Source organism: Leucopleurus acutus (assembly GCF_964270905.1).
Source record: "Leucopleurus acutus genome assembly, chromosome: 14".
In the NCBI taxonomy this organism is placed as follows: Eukaryota; Metazoa; Chordata; class Mammalia; order Artiodactyla; family Delphinidae; genus Leucopleurus; species Leucopleurus acutus.
The window spans coordinates 25,950,357-25,971,559 of NC_139156.1; the positions used below are offsets into that span (position 1 = coordinate 25,950,357).

Sequence of the window (21,203 nt, forward strand, 5' to 3'; positions counted from 1 at the left end):
AACGGCGCCTGAAAGAATCCAGAAATTAGGTTAGAACGCAGGGGCTCGACCTCCAGAGAGGGCCCTGGGACGCTGACACAGCGGCCTCCCGGTTCAGGGTGTTCCCGGCTGCCCCATCTGCCTCCCCCGCCCCCAGGGTGCCTTTTGAAGCCGGGAGGGGGCTTTGATCTGGGGTCTGCCAGACTCTCAGCTGGCCGGCCAGGTGCGCTGGGGGAGGGGCGGAGGGGCCGACCATCCCCCCGGGGCTCCCCCTCCCCCGGCCCCCTGCACCCCGCCCCCTCCCCCCATCCCCGGGCAAGGAGACTGTTTCCGGCTGTTGCAGGAGGGCACCCGAGCACCCCGACTCCACGCCTTGCAGCTGTTCCCCAGCTGCCCGGCCCCACCCCAAAGACAGCTGGGAGAGAGGCTGGGGGCGGGGAGCGGGGCGCAGCTGCTCGGCTCCGGGGCTGGGACCGGGGAGGGCGGCGACATGAAAGAGCCTGGACCCGCCGGGGTGGCGGGCGAAGGAAGCCCCCAGGCGGTTGCCTCCCTGCGGGCTCCGCACATCTGGCCCACAGGAGCCGTCAGTGGGGAGGGGAGACGCGCTCCGCTCCTGACCACCCAGCCCTGCCTGGAATGGGGAGGAGCGATCACCTCCCCGGAGGGCGGGGACGGGAGGGCACGGCCGGGCGGGGGCTGTGAGAGCAATATCTCGGAGTCTGAGCGGTTAGCCGAAGGAGGCACAGGGCGCGCCTGTGGCTGTGAGAGGTATCTTGAGTGTGCAGGGTGAGGAAGGCCCCCACGCCTTCTCCAGCTGGCCCTGCTCCTGGGGCACCTCCAGCTCTCCTGGCCTCCTCTGCCCCTGACCCTTTTGGGAGGTGGGTGACAGCTGCTCCTGCAAAGCCAGGGACAGCTGGGTAGCTGGGGACAGCTGGATGGGGTGAGCGTTTCCCGGCTTCCCTGGCTGCCCAGGCACTCCAGGCCATACTACACAGTTAGCTGCTTGGCCTACAGCCTATGTGCCTGGGTGTCTATTTGCTGGGGTGGGCTTTCAGAGCTGGAACCTGGTGGGGTTCAAGCTCATCGCGCTACCACCAGTCTCCCCTCCATATCCCAGTTTCATTGATGTACCTGGAGAAAGAACCTCTTCCATCAGCTAAAACAAAACTAGGCCAAGTGGGAAAGAAATTGGGCAGCTTTCTGTCTTGGCTCCCAACTCCTGGCACAGAAGATGTCCCAGGGTTCCTGACAACCAGAGAAAGCGACAGTGAGTCAGGAGCAGATGTGAGTGGACTTAAATGTCTATCTGTCCACCAGCACCTGGCCCCAGGCATCCTTCCACCCTGGGTTGGAAGGGCACTGTGCTCCAGCCATCTGCCTCCCCTCAATAGCCCCAAACAGGTGCAGGGGAAGAGAAAGGGGCAGGCCAGCTGTTGTCATCATGCTCCTGGCTCTGGCTCCTTGCCAAAGTGGGGAAGGGGGAGAAGTGAATCAAGGGTCCACCCACCCCCACACTGAGTCATTTTCTACTCCCACAGGATGGGAAGATGGAGGCACTAGACCAACACTTTTGTCTGGCCAGCCCGACTGGCGGGGCGACATGGACTGACCATGCCCTCCAACTTGGGTGCTTATTTTTCTGAGAAGAGGGGTAACTAAGAGTCAGTGAGGGTTGGACCCCTGGTGCAGAACTTACCCATAGTTCCCTGTCTTGCTCTAGGCTTTCTGGGGCGGGAGGCATTCAGGCTCAGATTCTACCCAGGCAAGGGGAAAGAGAAATAGGCACCCAGGAAAGGTTGACCCTCCTACTTTACACATAAGCAGATCCATGCAAAGTGTTGGGCAACAAATCAGAGATCCAGCAACCCCCTCACACCACTCCTGCTCCAACAGAGGAGGGCTTGGTGTGCCCCAGCCCCTCCTTCCGGCCCACGGGTCCCTGAGACAAGCAGGTCCCTGGCCAGTCCCTCATGGCAGCACTTCTCAAACCCCAGGATGTGTCAGAATTACCAGGGGGTTAAAAATGCAGATTACTGGGAATTCCCTGGTGGTCCAGTGGTTAGGACTCTGTGCTTCCACTGCAGGACTGCAGGGAACATGGGTTCGATCCCTGGTTGGGGAACTAAGATCCTGCATGCGTGTGGCGTGGCAAAAAAACAAACAGGTTCCTGGGCCCTCAGTGATTCCAAGTCCAAGTAGGGCCCCAGGATTCAGCCCTTTTAACAAGCTCCCAAGCATGCTACTCTTTGAGCTCTGCCAAAGGGGATGAGGGTAGGATGTCTTTTTCACCTTGTTACCCTAGCACTGTGCCTCCCAGAGCACAGGATTTTCCTGCCTGCCCTCCCTCCATGCTCAGGGGCAGGGGCTAGAGCCCAAGTTACCAAAGGAAGCGTGGAGCTGAGTGACCCTCCCCGCTCCCCTCCCCCAATGGGGGCCAAGGCTCAGTTAGACTAAATTCCAAGATAAGGTCTTCTCTACTTCTGTGCCCTTGGCCCTACACAGTGCCTGACGCTTAGCATGTGCTTAATAAATATTTGTGGACTGAAGGAGGTAAACTCTGCAAGACTCATAGAAAGGTATTTCTTCCTTTGTCTGTCCTTGCTAAGAGCATGTTGGCAGAAACTCAAAGAGATACCGGGGCCCATGCGGCCGGGGGCTGGGCCTAGGAGGCCCTCAGCAAATATTTGCCAAATGAACCCAAGGCTGAGACCAGACGCAGTTAGTGCCTGACGAACTGACGTTCACAGGCCTGGAACAGGCTAAACCCCGGAGAGAATCAAGGCAAGGAGGGCAGGGGCTTCCATCCCTAGAGGGGCCCCTCCCCACACCAACGCCTGAAGACCCCAGGCCTGGGGGAGTTAGGGGTAAGAGGCGAGGCAGGGAGTGGGACTGCGCCATTATGTTTATTAGAAGGTTGGATTTCGGTGTGTGCTCTAGACAGATTACAGAATAAATACCTGCGCCTTGAGAACAGGAAGTCCACGATTCATACAAAGTGCTCACTACAGGAAGTCGCTGTGTCAAAATCCAGGCAAGGACCCAACTCCGGGCAGCCCCTCCTCTCCCGCTGACCTCAACAAGGGCTGTGCTATGGTTTTTTATTTTATTATTTCTTTTATTTCTCTTTATTATTATTAATATTATTATTATTTGCTTTTGCTGTGGTCACTATCATTGGCAAGGTTCCTCTCCCCTTTCCTGGACATGGGGGTTCCTGTCTTTAAGATTCCATTCTGAGGCTGAAGGTGCCAAACGCTGCTTGAGAAGTGGCCTTTGAACTCCGTCTGGGAGGATGGTGAGAAGGAAGCAGGAGAAATCATTCTTGGTTTTAAAAAAATTAAAAAAAAAAAAAAGCCCCACAATCTACAGGTCTTTCCTTATTTAGTCAGTGATCAAACTGCCCAAAAGAAAAACAAGAGGAGAAGCAGGCCAGTGGACACTGGTCCCTCCTCCCAGGGCTGGCTGAGGAGAGTTGGAAACTGCCCCTACCCCCAAGGCTTTAGGGGAAGCTGAGGCTCCTTCCAGCCACGGGGGTGGGTAGGGGAAGGAGTGGAAGAAAAGAGGAGAGACAGAGAGAGAGAGAGCTCAGCGCCTTGAGGTAGACGCTTTCCCAACTCCAGAGCCACCTGCAGCCCCGGCCCAGGCCAGCTCCCACTGTCACCTCCGAGTCCAGGAGATTCGTGATAAAAAAAAAATCAAAACAAGCCCCAAACAAAACAAAATCCAAAAGGAAAAGACTTGGGGAAATGAAGGAGGAAGGGAGGGAGGACAGGAAGGTAGAAGGGCAGGTCTCTGGATGCGTCATTCCCGAGCCACTGGGGGCTGAGGCGGGGAGATTCCCCAGCGCCCCACCGCCCGCGTAGCGTTAGCTCGTCACGTAGTGTTTGGTGGACGGCTGCCCATACACCCTGTAGAAATCCTGGTGGCCAGGCTGCTGGGAGGCGTCGAGCCAGTCTCTGACCGCCAGGCTGGGAAGGGACTGGGGGACGGAAGGTGTGGGCGGGAGCGCATGTGAGTACTCCTGTGAGGGCACTGTCCAGGGGAAGTGGCCGGAGCGGGGGTAGGGCTGGTGGCCGCCATGGTTGGCCACGGAAGAACAGTAACAGTTGTCCACAGAACAGACGAGAATCTTGCGGCCCCCATACTGGGGGAGCATGGGCTGCTGGGCGGCGGAGCCATTGGGATACTGCGATGGGGGGAACACAGGACTTGAGTGCACTGGTTGGGCGCCGCCCGGCAGGGCCACCAAGTGCTGCGTGGAGCTGCAGGGGCCCAGGGGCTGCCCTGACTGGCCCTCGCCGCTGGCCGTGCTCGCTGCCCCATACTGGCTGCCCACGGGGCCCGACGACGTCTCTAGGAAACTGGCCTCAGGGAAGGCCGTCGAGTGCTTGCGCTTTTCCGCCCCAGAGCTGCTCACACCACAAGGGTACAGGGGGACGCTCTGCAGGAAGGGCACCGGTGTGCTGAAGGGGCCTGTGGAGAGTTTGGGCAAAAGTCGCTAAAGCCCCTGTCCCAGGCAACCCAGGCCTCCTCTCCCCCGGGGACATTTTCCATCTGTAGGACCAAGCACAATACATCATGCACCATCTTGATGCTCACTACTCCGTTAGCAAGCAGATACTATTATCTCTCCCATCTTACAGCTGAAGAAGCTGAGGCTCAGGGAGGTACTACGGCTTGACCAAGGTCCCACAGCTAGAAGTAGCAAAGCAGGGATATGAGGAAAGGTCTATCTGACTAGGCCAGGCTGCCTGTCAGAAGGAAGGTTCTGGCATTTACCCCTGCCCAAAGGGTTCTCTCCCTTTGATTGAGGATCCCACCCTCACCTTCTAGCATCTTCCGTAGCTGCTTCTCCTTCTTGGCCACCTCGTTCAGGAAGAGCTTGGAGTTCAAGTGGCCGATCTTAGGGGGAGAAAGGCTGCTGCCTGTACAGGTCTGGGTCCTGGGGGCAGTGGACGGGGCATCTGCTGTGAGGAGGTATCACCGGTAAGCCCGCCCTACCTCCCCGCAGTGGGCCTGGCCCTTCCTGCCCTCCCCCACATGTGTTCCCCTGAGGGCTGGTGGCCATCTGCTCACCTGTCCATTAGGATTTTCACAGACTTGGTGTTCTAGAGGGAGAGAAAAGGTTTAGTCAGTGGGAAAGGCAGCATGAGAGAGGGGAAGATGGAAGCTGCCCCATCCTCTCTCTCCCCAGGCAGGGCTGACCTTCTGATTCTGGCCAGAGTCTGGCGGGGCAGGGGGTGGGGTGTCTCCATTTTCAGAAGATTGAGCGCTTGCTATGTGACAGACAACACTGTAAGTGCTTTCTATACATCTATCACCTTATCTAAACGACTACCCTAGGAGGAAGGATCTGCAAGCACTCAATCTTTTACCCCAAAAAATCTTTGGGGCAAGATGTCTTTTGGAATTTGGAATTTTTTGGACTTTAGAAGGGAAATATGATGCCCGTATCATAATATGTGATTACAGCGTAGGACACTGTAATCTAACACATCAATGTTTCTGCAGCAATATGTTTTGTTGTTTTTTCTTTTGGCCACGCCTCGTGGCATGTGGCATCTTAGTTCCCTGACCAGGGATCAAATCCCTCCCCTGCACTGGAAGAGCGGAGTCTTAACCGCTGGACTGCCAGAGAAGTCCCAGCAATATGTTTCAATATTTGTACCAAGTAAAGATCAATAAAGGCCATAAATTGTCAGCATCAGTTCAGGTCAATTTTTGCTGTTAAATGAGCTGCCGGAACTTTTTTCTTTCTGTTTTCAGAGATTTCTAAAACTCTGGCATTGCGGGTAACAGATCATAGATCTGTATTATCAACCCCATTTTATAAGTGAGGGAGCTGAGGCCTAGGGAACATATATGACTTGCCCAAGGTCACAAAGCTAGAAGGAACAGGGTGGGAGGGTTTTGAATCCATGAAGGCTGGCTCCAAAGCCCTGTGAGCATACTGGTGGGGGGAACCAGTTGGGGAGCAAAGCATCACAGACTCCAATTTAGAAATGCCCCTTGGGGCTTCCCTGATGGTGCAGTGGTTAAGAATCTGCCTGCCAATGCAGGGGACACGGGTTCGAGCCCTGGTCCGGGAAGATCCCACATGCCGCAGAGCAACTAAGCCCGTGCACCACACCTACTAAGCCTGAGCTCTAGAGCCCGTAAGCTGCAACTACTGAAGCCCGCACACCTAGAGCTCATGCTCCACAACAAGAGAAGCCACCGCAATGAGAAGCCCACGCACCTCAATGAAGAGTAGCCCCCACTCGCCACAATTAGAGAAAGCCCACGCACAGCAACGAAGACCCAAGGCACAAAAAAAAAAAAAAAAAAAAAATCTTAAAAATGCCCCTTGGGTCCCACCAGCCGGTCCCAGGCCCAGCCCACCTTCATGAAGCTGACATCCTCCGTCTTGTCGAAGAGCAGCTGCAGGGAGCCCAGCAGCTTCTTGGCCTCCTGCATGCGCTCCCCGAGATGCAGCGCCTGCGCTGCGTTCTCGCTGCAGAACTTGGCCTGGGCCTTGTCCAGGACCTCCACCGTCTGCCGCAGGTCCTCATCCAGCAGCTGGTGCAGCTTCTCGTATTGCAGCCGCACTTCCTCCTTCAGTTGGCTCACCTTCTCCTGCGGGCACCGGGGCAAGAGTGGGTGGGCAGGTAAGTACTGGGGACTTCAGGCTGCTGCTCCTGCCTGTCTCACATACTGGATGGGGGAGTCTGGGACCCCAAAGCCCCAGGTTGCCCAGGGCTCCCAAAGGCAAAGTCTGACCTGCCAATCCCCCACTGGTAGCACAGGGCTCTGGACAGGTACCCTGGCACCAGTGGGGGGCTCATCTACTGAGGTTCATTGAATGACTGACCAAGGGATTCCGGCATAGAGCCGACCACGCAACAGATCCTAGCCCAAGGCCCAGTACCCAAGCCGCCCCCCACCTCATACCATGGGCTTGGGCTTAGCTACCTCCACCAGGCGCTTGTCTGACTCGAGTTTGTACAGCTGGTCCTCAATGTCCTGCTCTCGCTCCTCCAGCCGGTCCTGCTGCTTCATCAGCATCTTCTGCAGAGACAGTTGGGGTAGGGGCATCAGAGGAATGGGTGAGCACCATCCTTACCTCTACAGAACAGACTCATCCTCTGGATCCTTCTTCCCAGACGACCTGAAATTTCTGCCCCCCCAACCCCTTCTGGCTCCCATGCAATCCCAGGGGCCTGGTGGCAACTGTCTGGCCAGCCTGTCCCCAGGACGAAAAATCCTGGAATGCTTCCCACACATATCTAAACCATAAACTTTCTGAGGGCAGGGTCAGGCCTGCCTCTGTTGTAAGCACTTTTCCTGTATAGACTTATCTAATCATTCTAGTAATGCTATGAGATACATACTATTATTATCCTCATTTCAGAGAAGAGGAAACCAGAAAGGTTAAGTAATTCACCCAAAGTCACACAGCTAGTATCAGAGCTGGAATACAAACCTAAATGGCCAGGTAGTAGGGTCTGTTCTTATCCAAGTCATGCTGCCTCTCTCTGGGGAGCACCATCTCAGAAATGATGCAGAGGGTCACACAACCTTCCCGGGTCTCACAGGCCCTCTGGCCCGGTCCAGAGATCTCACCTGATGTTTGCCTTACACTTGGGGGGCATAAAGCCAGCCAGCTGCCCCCTTGCTTGCTCTTGATGCTGAGAGCTAGGCCTCTGAAGTCCTTGCTAACTCCCTCAGCCCCTCAGTTGGACCCTGGGTGGAAAGGAAACTCTGGCCCTCCTAAGACCCAAGGTCAGTCTGCTGGAAGGTTCGGAACAATGCTGCTCTTCTCAGCCCTTAATCTTCTGTCTCTACAAGCCCTCTCTTCCCAGACCTGCCTATCCCAGCTGTTCCAGCCGCCCTGTCATCCTCCCTTGCCAGATACACCTCTTCAAACAGGGTCTCTCTCCTGCCCAAGATCCCTCGATGACCCCTCCTTCCAAACTCTGTAGGCTTTCTTACTTACAACCTGACTCTCCCAGCCAGGTGGGCTGGTATCCTGTCCCTGACACTGCAAATCTGAACTCCATGTACCCAGCTGGTGTTTTTCTGCAGCCCACAGTGCCTTCTCCCCATCCCTTGTCTATCCTTCAAAGCCCAGCTTAAGGTCCTGCTCCTCTAGGAAACTTTCCATGGCCCCTGCTCGGAGTCTGTGCAGGACCCTCCCTGTCTTGGCCATACAAGGGGCTGTCACATTCTGCTCTCCCTCTGTAGCTGTGCTGTTCAATACAGTAGCCACTAGTCACATGTGGCTATTTCATTTTAAGTTAGTTAAAAATAAATTAAATTGAACATCAGTTCTTCTGTTGTACCAGCCTCATTTCAAGTGCTCAATAGCTACATGCAGCTAGTGGCTAATGTACTGGACACCACAAACACAAAATGTGACCATCTCACAGAAAAAGCTATAGGAAAACACTATTCTATAGTCTGACCAACTGTGGTCTAATCTCCAAACAAAACTCAAGACCTCTTGAAAACAGGGCTTTGCTGCTGCATTTTTCCACTTCCCTTCCTAGCCGGGACCCACAAAGGCCCCAGCACCCTACAGATGCATAATGTGTTTCCTGAATAAACCCATGGGTTTTGCACACAAAACAAGGTTTGCAAAGCAGATTGCACAGAACCTAGCTCACAGTAAGTGTCCACTCAACAAGAAGTGGTTCTTTTTCTTCCTCTGTGTGGACCTCAAAGTGACCCTCAAGTTTGACCCATGACCCCCACTCCTGTCCACACTCAGCTGGCTTCCAAAAGACAAGCCGCCACCAATCCCTTCCTTGTTCCCCCAAACCCCTTTACATATGGGGAAACCAAGGCCAGCCAGGAGAGTTCAGCGACCCTGTTTTTTGTTGGTGCTACCCTAGAACCAGGGCCCTGGGGACAGGAGGAGGCAGGGGGTGAGGCTCTCAGATTCTGAGCTGGGAAAGCCTGGGGCACCCCGCCCCCCCGCAACAATTTGACCTTTCAGTGACCCAGGACAGTACCTTAAGAGACAGCCCTAGGAGATGTTGCCCTGCCCCCCACCCCCAGCCCAACATGCACATGGATCTGCTGCCGGCCTGAGAGTCAGAGCCTGTAGAGAAACACAGCTGGCTGGGCGCAGGAGCAGAGGTAGTCACACACCCTCCCTTCCTGTGAAACTGCCCCCAGTCACGTGAAAAGGGCAGGCGGCACCCCACAGTATGGCCCACCCACATGCATACAACTGCACGCACACACACAAGCACAGGCCACCACCTGGGCCCTGAGACCCCCTCGGGCACACTGTCACACACACACAGCCCTGCACAGTGAAGGCTGGCCCTCCTGAAGGCCCCCGATGACTGAGGGAGGCCTGCCTGAAGGCAAGGTGGCCAGGGTACCACCAAAGGATATGAGACCTTTTTACCTCCCCTGTTACAACTGACCCTCAACTTTTTGCCTGCTGGCTGCCTCGTCCCCACACTCGGGAAGCAGTCCCTCCAACTTGGATGCATCTCAGGCTCCAGGCCACTCCTGCCTTCCCAGTGCCCAGGATATCCGAGAGCCCAGGCCCCAGCCACACACACACATCTGTGCACCACGGTCTCCTGGCCCAACTACTTTTCATGACCAAACCCACTGGTATCAGAGTAGAGGTGCACCTGTAGCTAAGTCCCAGACGAGGGGCAGAAGAGAGGCAGCCCCAGATAGGATCTCAGCCCCACTTCCCTCAGAGGCCTGGAATGGGGCTGTTCACTCCCACCCTCTAGGCCCGTGGGAGGCCTCTGTCCCACTCCCCTGCAACCCGTTCAGGGAGTTCATGGCTGACCCCTCAGGGCACAGCCAAGGGAGGCACTTCCTGTCTTGTCCTGGGGAGTGGGGCTCAGCCCCTTGCGCCATCTAGGCTTTTCTCAGATCCTTTCCTGGCAGCACGGCCACGCTGGGACCCTGAGGTGTCTTCCCTTGGCTTCCAGGTCCAGGTCCTGGTTCCTGCCTGCCCAGAGCCCTCTGGGGTGGAGCCCAGTCCAGGTCTAGCAAAGGCAGTGGCCACACTGCCTAGCAGGTGGCTGGGTTTCGTTGGCTCTCCCCCAGCTCAGAGGCCATCGGACTTCTGTCTCCACTACAGAGGGAAGGGAAGGGCCAGGAATAGGAAGGAAACTGGCCAGGGAATGCCAGCCAGGGAGGGCTGGGCGGGGGGCCCACCATGGCCAGCTCACCCTTGCAGGAACGGTGATCCCTCAGGGCTAGGTGCTCTTCATCCTGACACAGCCAACACCAGGGGGGAAGCAGGGGGCGGGGGGACACTGCTACCTCAGGCACTGGAAAATCGGGGTGGTGGGGAGGAAGGGAAATATCCACTTGCTGCCCCTTTAGTACCCCTCACCTCGATTCCACCAATGAATGAATCAGGTTGCTGAGAAGCTGGGAGATGGAGAACAGAGGAAGCAAGGACCCCTCCCCACTACCAGCAGCCTCCTTTCCATCCCAACCTCCCAGAACTACTGAGAGCTGAGGCTCCACTGCCCACCTGGGAAAACCCACAGCTGAGAGATTTCCCAGCTTGATTCAGGGCAAGGCCTCTCAGTGTGGGGGAGGGCACCTTACAACCTGCTCCCAGCCCAGAGTGGCTCTGGATTGTGGCACACCTCAGGTGTGCAGGGACAGAGGGGAGACTAGAATGGTCTAGACTAGGAGCACTTGAGGGACCAGGCCTCCAGCAGGGGCAGGGGCAATTGGAGGCCCAGCCCCACGCTACACCTGCTGGCCCAGGTGGGACCTGCTTACTGCTGTCCCTGTCCTTCCCTAAGGACCTAAGGCCTTCCACGGTCTGCTCCTGGGTCTGTGAGGGCAAAAGCATCAGGAAGACTTGGGGGCACACCATTCCCACCCCTCCAGGACCCTCATATCTGTCGCCTAATGTTCTAGACTCTGCCTTGAGCTGTTCCTCCAAAGCCCCTCCCAGCCTGGGGAGGGGGGCAATCACGAGCCCCTCACATTCCTGCCCTGGGAAAACCTCACTCACAGCCCTCTGGAGACTGACTGGCCAGGCCCAGCTGGCATTTTTGATGCCAGACTGGACTGGGCAGACGGGTAAGGCCATTGGGACTCTAGGCTGTATAAAAGTTAATAAATGATAATAATAAAACCCTCAAGTCAACCTTGAAGAGAAGCAAAGTCAGGAGGGAGCAGGGCCCCAGGATCTGGGCCAGAGGCAGGCCTCAAGTTTGTAGATGGGACCAGGGCTGGGACCAGCAGCCCCTGTGATGGGGTGGAGGCGGGAAGAGGGCGCTGGGCTGCTGGAGTACCTCTGCCTGCTGGGATCCCTGCCCAGATGACTCTCATGCCAGCTCCAGCTCTGGATGAAGCCCCCGCTCAGAGCTACCCCCTCCTAACCTCCTCCCCAGCTGCCAAAGCCGCCCCCCACTCTCCCACATAAGCCCTTGTCCCAAGAATACGTCAGCCTCCCCTCTCCCTGGGCCACAGCGCTCCCTCCTGGTCTCAGCCTTAGTTGTCCCTTCCCATGCCTCAGCCCCTACCTGGGGCTGCCATGTGGATGCCCAGGCTGCGGGCAATCACAGACCCAGAGAGAAGAGGCTACAGAGCAGGAACCAGGGACAAGGAGAGAGGCCGCAGCCCGGGGCCGCGGCAGGCCCCGGAGAGGGTCTCCCAGCTGCAGAGCGGAATTAGCTTTTGCCATGCAGAGGGCACCGCTCTGGGGCAGCAGAACAAAGAGGCGAGAGAGAAAGCCCCCCTTCGTCTGTGTTTGAATGCCAGGCCAGCCGGGAAGGAAGGCTTTCCCAGAGCCAGGGACGAGGCCAGCCAAGCCTGCCTGCTCCGTCCAGGGCTGGGGCCCAAGCCGGGCTCCCCTTCTTCCTATGACCACCCCAAATGCCCACAACACAGCATCGCAGGACCCACCCGGGCTTCCACCTCCAAAGCCCACTACAGGCAACGAGCTCACCGAAGGTGAGTCTCCTCCCCTCCCCAACACCTCCACCAGGTGAGAAAGTCACACAAGACTCGCACCCACCAACCAACCACCATCAGGCAGGAACACACTAGCGCTGTCAACGACAGATACGTGTGCACACTCAACTTCAACTCGCAGGTGAACGGCAAGCAGGGCACCCTCCTCTCGCTCACACACACACACGTGCATGTCTTCCCGACCCCACAGCCACACACAAGACAACTCCGTAATTAAGTCAGTCACTCACACTGCACCTTCTCAGAGATACACACGTTGAGATACAAAAAAGTAGTCCCATGTGAGATGCACAACCAGACGCACTGGTTACACACGCGCACACACACACCTGCAGACAGACCTGGATGCACAGGCACCCGGAGCTGCAGCACGCAGTCATCAGCAGGGCGTGCATGACAGGCGTCTGGTCTGCCTGTGTCAGCAGGATCCTGGGGTGGAGGTGGGGGGCTGGGCCTCCGCCTCAGGCTCCTCTGCCCGGGGCCAGGGAGGAAGGCCAAGTCAGGCCCCCTCTTCCCGATCCTTCAAGATGGTCAAGGAAGGAGCAGCCACTTGACCCTCCCACCTCCCACCCCACCTGAGACCTCAGGATTATGGTCGGGGGCAGCGGAGAGCAGTGGGGTCCGTACCGCCTGAGCCAGGCTGCAGCCACAGCCCGGCTATAGCTGGGCCAGGGCGGCCCTCACTCCCAGAGCCCACCCGGAGACAGACACGTGGGGTGGAGACCTAGGATCCCCTCCAGGGTCCCAGGGCAGCCCCTCCGGCCATGGACAATGTGAGCAGGATGACCTCACCCCCAGCAGCTGCAAACCCCAAACTGGCCCGAGAAGTGGGATCCTGTCCCCAGAGAACATCTCCTCTCAACTCTAAACCTTCGAGAATGCAAGGAACAGGGTCCTGCGCACATTTCCAACCTGTCTGGGGTACTAGGAATGACACAGAGGCACAACTATGACCTGAACACACACACCCACACACACACACACACACACACACACACACACACACACACACACACCCTGCATAGCCCTTCACAGATATAACTAGGCCTTATCTTGGACCTTCTTTCTATGTTGAAGGAGGTCATGAGATAGAGGTGCTCCCAGCCCATACCAGTCCCGAGTTCCTCACATGAACCCCTAAACCCAGGGGCTGGAAGAGGGTTTGACCACCTAGGGCCGCCACACCTGAGTCCACCTGGATATCCCAATCTTGGGCCCTTAGCCTCCCATAGCCCCAAGGGAGAACACATTTGGGGTCTAGGCATGTCTTAGAGTGTCCTCTGTGGTCTACCCAATGGGCATCCAGGCCTCATGGCAATGTGGCTTACACATTGGCTTCCCAAGGGCAGAGTGGGGCAAGGACTTCGAAGGCCTGACTCTGAGACCGCCGGCTAGTCCCCTGCTAGGCGGAAGCCCTGCTTGCATTCCTGCTGGGCCCCAGCTCTAGGCCGCTGCACAGGTGGGTGCTTTGAGTATGCGTGTGGAGGACCACCAGGGGGAGATTGATCAGCGTTTCCTATTCCTAGCCAGTAGGGCATTTCAGCAGCCCCTGCCCCTCCCTGGGACAACGGAAGAGGAAGCACAAGAGGAAGAGCTATATCTTAAGATGTGTGCCACGCTTCCATGCTTCTGCTCCTGCATCTGGGATAATTCTGTTGCCTTCATCCGTGGTACCAGCAGAGGCCCTTTAAGACAGACTCCCTCCCACAAGGGAAAAGAAGCCCAGGAAAACACCCCTCCCCATGGCTAGCCTAGAGAGGATGGAGTGCAAAGGGTTCTTCCATTCAGGTTCTTTGTGGCTCACCCCCTCCCCTGAGGGTGGGGCCCCTCTTCCTACTCGTTCAATAAGTCCAACTCACAGTGAGTGACACTGGGCCATTGAAGGGTTTCCAACTCCAGTGCCCTGGGACACCAGAGAGAATCTGGAGGGCCTGGGGTAGGGGAGCCTGGAGAGGGACGAGACTCAGGCTGTGGGGCACAGATGCTGAGCGCACAGAACTGCACATCTGGCTGTGATGCAACCCACTACTTCTGAGCCTGCCCACACCAGGAACAGGAACGAACACAAGAACACACACACACACACACACGCGCACGCACGCAGACGCACACACATGGAGCTGCTGACAAAGTTCAGGGCCTGCTTCCATCCAGTTCCTTCCATGAGCTGGGGGATCAGGGACCTGCCGGTAGGAACCCCAGGGTATACCCTGCGTATGTGTGCCACCCCCCATCCCCCAACTATACAGACAGGAGACAGGTGCATTTGAGGGCAAAGCAGACAGTCTCAAAGACACTCACAAACACAGACCCACATCTACAGACACCCTCTTACTACCAAATCAGGTAAAATTGTGTTTTCTCCCCCACCTAAATGAAAGACACCTGAGCTCACACCCACCAACCAACCACCGATACAACTAAGGGCAAAGCCGCGGGTGCAGGCACACATTCACTCATCACCCTGGTTGCTGTCCCCTCTTCTGTGCCTTTCAGCCCCATCTCCACCTTTCCCTTCCTTTCATTTTCCACCGTCAATCCCAGGACAGAGAACTGGACAGCCTTCCTTTCTCCTGCCTCTGCACTTTTCCCAGCCTCCTCCCCAGCCCTTGCATCTTTATTAATAGCAGCAGCTTCCCAATACTAGGGAAAGTCTGGGCTCTGCCTGCCCTGGGTGGGGGGCGGAGTACACTAGGGGCTCATTTGTTCCCCTAGGCCTCTGCCTTTTCCAACCCTGGTGGGGGGAGGCTCTTCTCTCCATCCCCCACCCACACTTCCTTTAAGAAACCAGAGGCTCTGTCCTGGCACAAAACCCCAGATCTAGCCCATCCGATTAGAAACTAATTATACAGCAAATTTTATTTGTTATCCCTGCCCTCAGCCTGTGGCAACCCTCCTGCCTTTTGTTAGTGGTATGTGTATGTTTTTTAATTGCTGAACAGTGACTCATTCTGACTGGTCCCCCTACAGGAAACAGCCCCCATCTACAACCGTCCCCTGCTCAGAGCTTCCTCATAACCAAGCTCCCCACTGGCCTCCACTAGCCTCCAGGGGCCCCCACCCATAAACACTCCCAGTCCTACCAAAGCCCAACCTCACCCCCATGATATCACACCCAGGCCCCAAGCTGGGGCTTGAGATGGCTCAGACAGTCTCAGGCCAACCCCTTCTTTCTGGTATGACTCAACCCTGAAAGCCAGGGGACCTGGGAGGAACCCAGGAGGAGCCCCCCTCCACTGAAGGGGACGGAAGTATTGCTTCAGTCCAGCTCCAAAGCCAGGCCAGCCCCAGAGGCCTGAGGGGGAAGGCGGTTTTGACATTGGCTGCTGCTACAGGGTGTATACAATGGGAGGGGATGCGGTTCCGTAATCACCCAGCCGGCAGCCCAGGGGAGCCAGCTGCCTGAAACCAGATTGCAAGGCGGCTCAACCTTAAACCCACAGGATTCTTCTTCCATCTTCCACTTCTCCTCCCCAAATGTGGGAGGGCTGTGATAGAGAGCTGGGCTGGGAGAAAAGCGCTCAGAGTGATGAAGACATACTTTAAGGTGTGTTCATGCAGACGCGTGCAATACGCACAGGCACACAGTGGGCAGCGATTCTCACACATGGAGAGCGGGCTACGGGGAATAATCCGAATAGCTGAGATGCTGTCCGGTGATGCTGTTGGCTGTCCAGGCCTTGGCCAGATAGATACCAGGAGTTCTGCTCTCCCTCCGGAAGCTCCCCCTCCAGCCCCCCGCCCCCCACAATGTGTTTCCACTAGGGCTTGAAACTAACATGGCTGCTTTTGTTTACTTCCTCATTGGTATGCCAGCATCATGGATCATGTCAGCCACAGCAGCGGCACCAGGACACTCATTACATAAACAGCAGCTGGAGAAGCAGGACCTGGGTCACTCCCTTTAGTGACTTCCCGTAGGGCCTACGGAAACAACGCCAGGGGAGGGAGCTGCGCGCAAAACAGAAAAGCAACAGCCAAACTCTACCCCTGACAGCCCCACACCTCAATTCTATAAATGCCTCACAAGATGCCCCCTATGAGCACAGGTGCAGGAATATCAAGTACCGATCGGGGATCCTACTTCCCAGGACCTTGCCTCCAAACTTAAGGAGGAGTTTGTAAGGGAACCTCTGGCCTGATGTCACAAGAGTCAGCCTGTCCGGATGGGTGATCCCCAGGCAGTAGGGAGAGAGAGGGGGAGAGAGAGACAGAGAGAGACAGAGAGACAGAGAGACAGAGAGAGAGAGAGAGAGAGAGACGGGGGGGGGGGGGAGAGAGAGAGAGAGAGAGAGTGTGTGTGTGTGTGTTTGTGTGTGTGTTGTGCGTGTGTTTGTGTGTAGGGTACTTGCCCGGATCTCATTCCTCCGGATCTCCACGTCGCACACCGAGTGTCCCTGATGCGCACCGCTGTAGTAGCAGCAGTACTGGCACACGGCCACCTGCTCGGCCTCGCAGTGGTAAAGGCGGTAGGCGTTGTGTTGCGGGCAGCTCCAGGCCCGCACGTCGTCCGCCTCCACCAGGAGGTGCCCGCGGGCGGTGGAGGGCTGCTGCAGGTGCGTCTGCACGTGGGACTGGCAGCAGGGCGCCTCGCAGCGCAGGCAGACCTTCTGCGCCGGCAGCGGGGGGCCACGGCGGCAGAACACGCAGTGCAGCGCCGCCGGCGGCTTCTCCACGTGCAGGGCGTTGAACTTCTCCACGATGTTGGTGAGCTTCAGGTTCTTCTCCAGGCCCGGCTTCTGGTTGTAGGCCTGGTTGCACTCTGGGCAGCGCACCAGGCCGCTGTCCTTGGCCCACGCCTCGCCAATGCAGCCCCGACAGAAGTTGTGTTTGCACGGCAATTGCACCGGCTCCACGAAGACATGCAGGCAGATGGGGCAGATGAGCTCCTCCTCGAAGCAGTTCTTCCAATTCTCCGCCATAGCGGCTGCGGGCAGGGGGCCCGGGCAGGTCTCCCCAACTCCCCAACTCTGGGGGTCCGTCCGGTGCCACTACAGGCCCACCAAGCCCCGAGCTCCGGGCCCCGGCGGCCCCGAGAGTCGCTCAGTCACCAGCGCCTTCCGCGCGCCCGCCCCCCAGAGGAGGGAGCCTCGGTCCTCACGCAGCGCGCGCAGCCGGCTGCGTCTCCTCCTCCTCCTCCCGAGCGCCTAGCGGGAGACCGCGGACTGCGCCAGGGCCGCGGCCGGGGCACCAGCCCTGGAGGGGAGTGCAGGGGTCCAAATTCCATATAAGAGGCCGCCTCCCGATCGGCGCGGCTAGGGCAGCGGCGGCCCACGGCCTCCACTCGGCCCCGCGGCTGACATTGGGGCGCGCCCCAAGGCGGACAGAGCCCGGGAGCCGCACACTTCCTCCAGCGACGGCGGCGGCAATGGTGGCTCTCTCCTGGCTCGCCGGCGCCGCGCCTCCCTCGCCTCGTCCAGGGTCTGAGAGGCCGGAGAAGCGAGTGCGGCCGCGCCAAGGACTGCTAGATCCGGACCAGGAGGGCGAGGCAAGCCGGTCCCCGGGCCGCGGCGCGGGCGCCCCCCGGCTGGCCGGCCGTCTGCGGGTGCGGGCTGCGGGGCGCAGGCGGGCCGACTCCGGGGCACTGCGTGAGCGCAGGGGCAGTCATTCAGATGAAATTCCAGTCCCCGGCCAGAGACACCAGCCCGCCTCTGCCTTCCTCCTCCCTTCACAAATAGAAACGGAAGGGGGAGGGAGAGAAGTGGAAAAAAAAAAACCAACCAGAAAGGGAGGGAGAAGAAGCCCCGTCGGTGCTCCGGCCTGACCCCCTCGTCGCTACTTCTGCGCTCCCCCGAGGCCCGGCGCCGGGCGCCCCCGCCGCGAGAGACCCCGCTCTCCGTCTCCGCGCTGGGCGGGCGCCCCGGCTCTGCCGAGGAAAACAAGGATTGATCAAACTAGAAAGGAATTTTTCTCAACTGCTAATGAACAGGAGGCTCGGCTCCCGGCCCTCCCCTCCCCCCGGCCCTCCCCCTTCGCCACCCCGGCCCCCCTCCCCCCCCACTTTCTTTTCTTCTCGGCCTCTCCTCCGGCCTTCGGGGCTGCGGTCGGAGCCAGCCCGCGGCGGCGGGGCCAGGCCAAGCCAGTCGAGCCGGACTGCCTCCCTCAGCGCCCAGCCATCTTGGGCTCCCGGCGGCCGCCGCGGTGGCGGCCGGGGGTTCGAGCGCGCTCGCTGGAGGGTCCTGCAGCGTTCTTTCTATCTCTCTCTCTCTGTGTTGTTTTTTTTTTTTTTTTTTGTGGTGGGATTTTTTTTTTAAGGGGAGGGCTGGCAGCCTCCCTCAAATTAGGAGAGAGAGAAGGGAGAAAATGCCAAGTCCCGATTTCTCTCCACCTCTGCTCCACCCACCCCGGTTCTTTCCAAAATATAAAAAAAGATTAGAATTGGAAGAAGTCGGCAGAAAGGCGAGCGCCCGCGGCCCCCGGCTGCTGCCCAGGCGACGCGTCCGGGGCGGGCCCGCGCCAGTTGCTCCGTCGGTAGGTCCGTTTGTCCGCCCGCTGCTTCTCATCTGGGGAGGGCACTCCGGGCAGGGTCTCCGCAGCGGCTGTCGCCTCAGAGCTTTATCCTCAGATCAAAAAAAAAAAAAAAAGGAAGAAAAAACCCCCCAACACTCTCATCACAGCCACCTTCAGCCATCTTGCGCGTATTATTATTTCAGGAATAATCTGTTTAATAAAAATAGCTGCGTCTCTAGCCCCCTCCCCCGCATCCTGGGCTCCCCGCCCCCTTTTAATAATGATCTCGATAATAAAAATGATCTGCGAGCCGGGCAGTCCACGGCTGCCTTTTCCTGCCTCGGTTCGCTCGGGCTTCGGCTCTCCTTCTCCCAGGAAGGGGACGGGGGTGGGGGGTGCTCGCCGCTGGGGCTGGGGTGGGGGGGTGCGTCCCTGCTGCCCGCCAGTCGGCCGTCTCAGCCTTAGCAGGGAGGGAAGGGCACCCTCGCAGCTACCGCACCGTTGCGAGGACGGCAAGCGGGGGAGGGGCCCCGACTCGCGGGACCGGCTGGAGGGATGCACAGAGGTCCCCGATCTTCCCGCCACGGCCTGGCCTCGGAGTCTGAGCCCGGGGATAGGGAGGATACAATGGGCTCGGAGCAGAGTGCGGCTGGCAGGGTGGAGAAGCGGGCGGGCAGCGGGCTGCGGTGAGCCGGAGTCCCGAGCTAGGGCGGAGAGAGGCGGAGGGTGGTGTCCCTACATCAAGGCCGGTCCCGCTACTCTGCAAGGGAAGGGCGGGGAGACTGGGAGGGGGAGGAGAGGAGAAAGCAGCAGCGCAACAGCGGCGCCTGTAATCAGCACCCGCTGGTTCTGCCCACCCGGCACCGGAGAAATAAGCAGACGCGGAAGGGGGGAGGAGGGGGCGGGGAGTATTGTCCGGAAGTGCTATTACAGCTGCTGGGGCGCCCGGCTCCTCCCCTTTTCCCTATCTGGAGTTGGGGGCTATTCCGGAGATTGTTCCTGCTATTGGTCTCCAAGCTGAGGCTCCGCCTCTTTAAGGCGGGGCAAGCCGTGGGCATCATGTGACTTGCACTAACTTCGGTTACCTTAAACATTGGGGATGGGGGTTGAGTTTCCGCGCTTCTTAAAAGGGAGATGATAACATTGCGGGGTGGGACCACATCTTTCTGGGCCTCTTCACCCATAGCTCTTTTTACCTGAGAGGGAAAGGAGGGTTTGTCAGTCTGCTCATCTGTCAGATGGAACTGAGCAGTGAATTACAAAGGTTCACTGTGCAGCAATTTCCCGATATCCTCAATACTTTTCCCTATATATATATATATATATATATATATATATATATTTAAATACGTTATTTATTTATTTATTTTTGGCCAGGCCTCGCGGCTTGCGAGATCCTAGTTCCCTGACCAGGGATCGAACCCATGCCCCCCGCAGTGGAAGCACGGAGTCTTAACTACTGGACCACTAGGGAATTCCCTTCCCTACATTTCTAACTTAGAACTACCAAGCAAAATATGCATTATCTCTCTTCAGTTAATAAGGAAATGGCGGCTTAAAAAACTGGGGTCAACCGGTCAGTTAACAAATATTTAACAAAAGCCTCATGTCCCAGGCGTTTTTCTAGGCCCTGGGGATTCCCTGGAGAACACGTACCAAACTTTTTTTAAAAAAATTAAATATGTAGGATAATTTCTGTGATAGAGAGTACGGGACTCACACAGTACTCTCAGAAAAAGTGACATTTGAGCTGAGACCTGAATGTTCAGGAGGGGTTGGGCAAGTGACAACCTGGGAAAAGAGTGCTTCAGTCAGGAGGAAAAACAAATGCAAAAGCAATGAATCAATCAGGCATGTTCCAGGGCAGAAAGAAGGCCTGCGGTGAGGGAGAAGCCAGGTAGGGACCAGAACACACAGGGTCATGGTAAGGAGTTTGGACCTGAAGCTGGTTGTGAGAAGCTACTAGATTTGGGATATATTTTGGAAGTAGAGCCAACAGGACTAGATAGGATTTAGACATAGGGTGAAGAGGAATCAACACATAATAGTAATGGGGTAGGAATGGGATCAAGATGTGCTTATCACTGTATATATATATATAGTATATCCTTCTGAACTTATGATTTGGGCCTCAACAAGAGGCTGGGTGGTGGTGCCATTTACCCAGAAGGAGACAATTGGAGAGGATTAGGTTTGGGTGGGGACATTTTTAACAGTTCTAAGTTAAATCTGAGTTGGTTTAGCTATCCCAGTGGAAATCCTAGAGGAGACAATTGTATATACAGACTCAGAGGGGAGGTTTGTGCTGGAGAATATGGATTTCAGAATCATGGGCGATTATGTTCTGAATGGTAGGGACGTCCCTGGTGGCACAGTGGTTAAGAGTCTGCCTGCCAATTCAGGGGACATGGGTTCGAGCCCTGGTCCAGGAAGATCCCACATGCTGTGGAGCAACTACGCCTATGTGCCACAACTACTGAGCCTGTGCTGTAGAGCCCACAAGCCACAACTACTGAAGCCCGCGCGCCCTAGAGCCCATGCTCCGCAACAAGAGCAGCCACCGCAATGAGAAGCCCGCGCACTGCAACAAAGAGTAGCCACAGTTCACTGCAACTAGAGAAAGCCAGCGCGCAGCAACAAAGACTCAATGCAGCCAAAAAAAAAATTTTTTTTTAAGGTATAACTGAGATTCAAACTCGGTTCAAAATGACCCATGGGTCCCTGATCCTTCCATAAAACCAGTGAGCTTCTCTGCTTCAGGACCTTCAATCTCCTTATTCCTGATTGGGGGGTGGAGGTGTTAATGTGGGCCCTTC

At 57.1% G+C, this 21,203-nt stretch overlaps 1 protein-coding gene across 1 annotated transcript; it reads right to left on the reverse strand.

Annotated features, from left to right (window-relative positions):
• Positions 1–2,751: 2,751 nt before the first annotated feature.
• Positions 2,752–17,876, reverse strand: TRIM8 (tripartite motif containing 8). Its single transcript, XM_082854570.1, has 7 exons — positions 17,659–17,876; positions 16,290–17,521; positions 6,931–7,026; positions 6,361–6,594; positions 5,056–5,087; positions 4,806–4,921; positions 2,752–4,452 (listed from the first exon to the last, which is right to left on the reverse strand). The coding sequence occupies exons 2-7, from the start codon at positions 16,857–16,859 to the stop codon at positions 3,845–3,847; spliced, it is 1,656 nt and encodes a 551-aa protein (XP_082710696.1). The 5' UTR covers positions 16,860–17,521; positions 17,659–17,876; the 3' UTR covers positions 2,752–3,844.
• Between the last annotated feature and the right edge of the window lie 3,327 nt (positions 17,877–21,203).

What these genes read in the sequence shown, in the direction of transcription:
- TRIM8 (XM_082854570.1), bottom strand. Translation starts at nt 16,859, where the DNA reads ATGGCGGAGAATTGGAAGAACTGCTTCGAGGAGGAGCTCATCTGCCCC. An exon ending in GTGAAAATCCTAATGGACAG is followed by an intron (nt 4,922 to 5,055) that starts GTGAGCAGATGG and finishes CACTGCCCCCAG; the next exon opens with GACCCAGACCTGTACAGGCA. An exon ending in GCTACGGAAGATGCTAGAAG is followed by an intron (nt 4,453 to 4,805) that starts GTGAGGGTGGGA and finishes AACTCTCCACAG; the next exon opens with GCCCCTTCAGCACACCGGTG.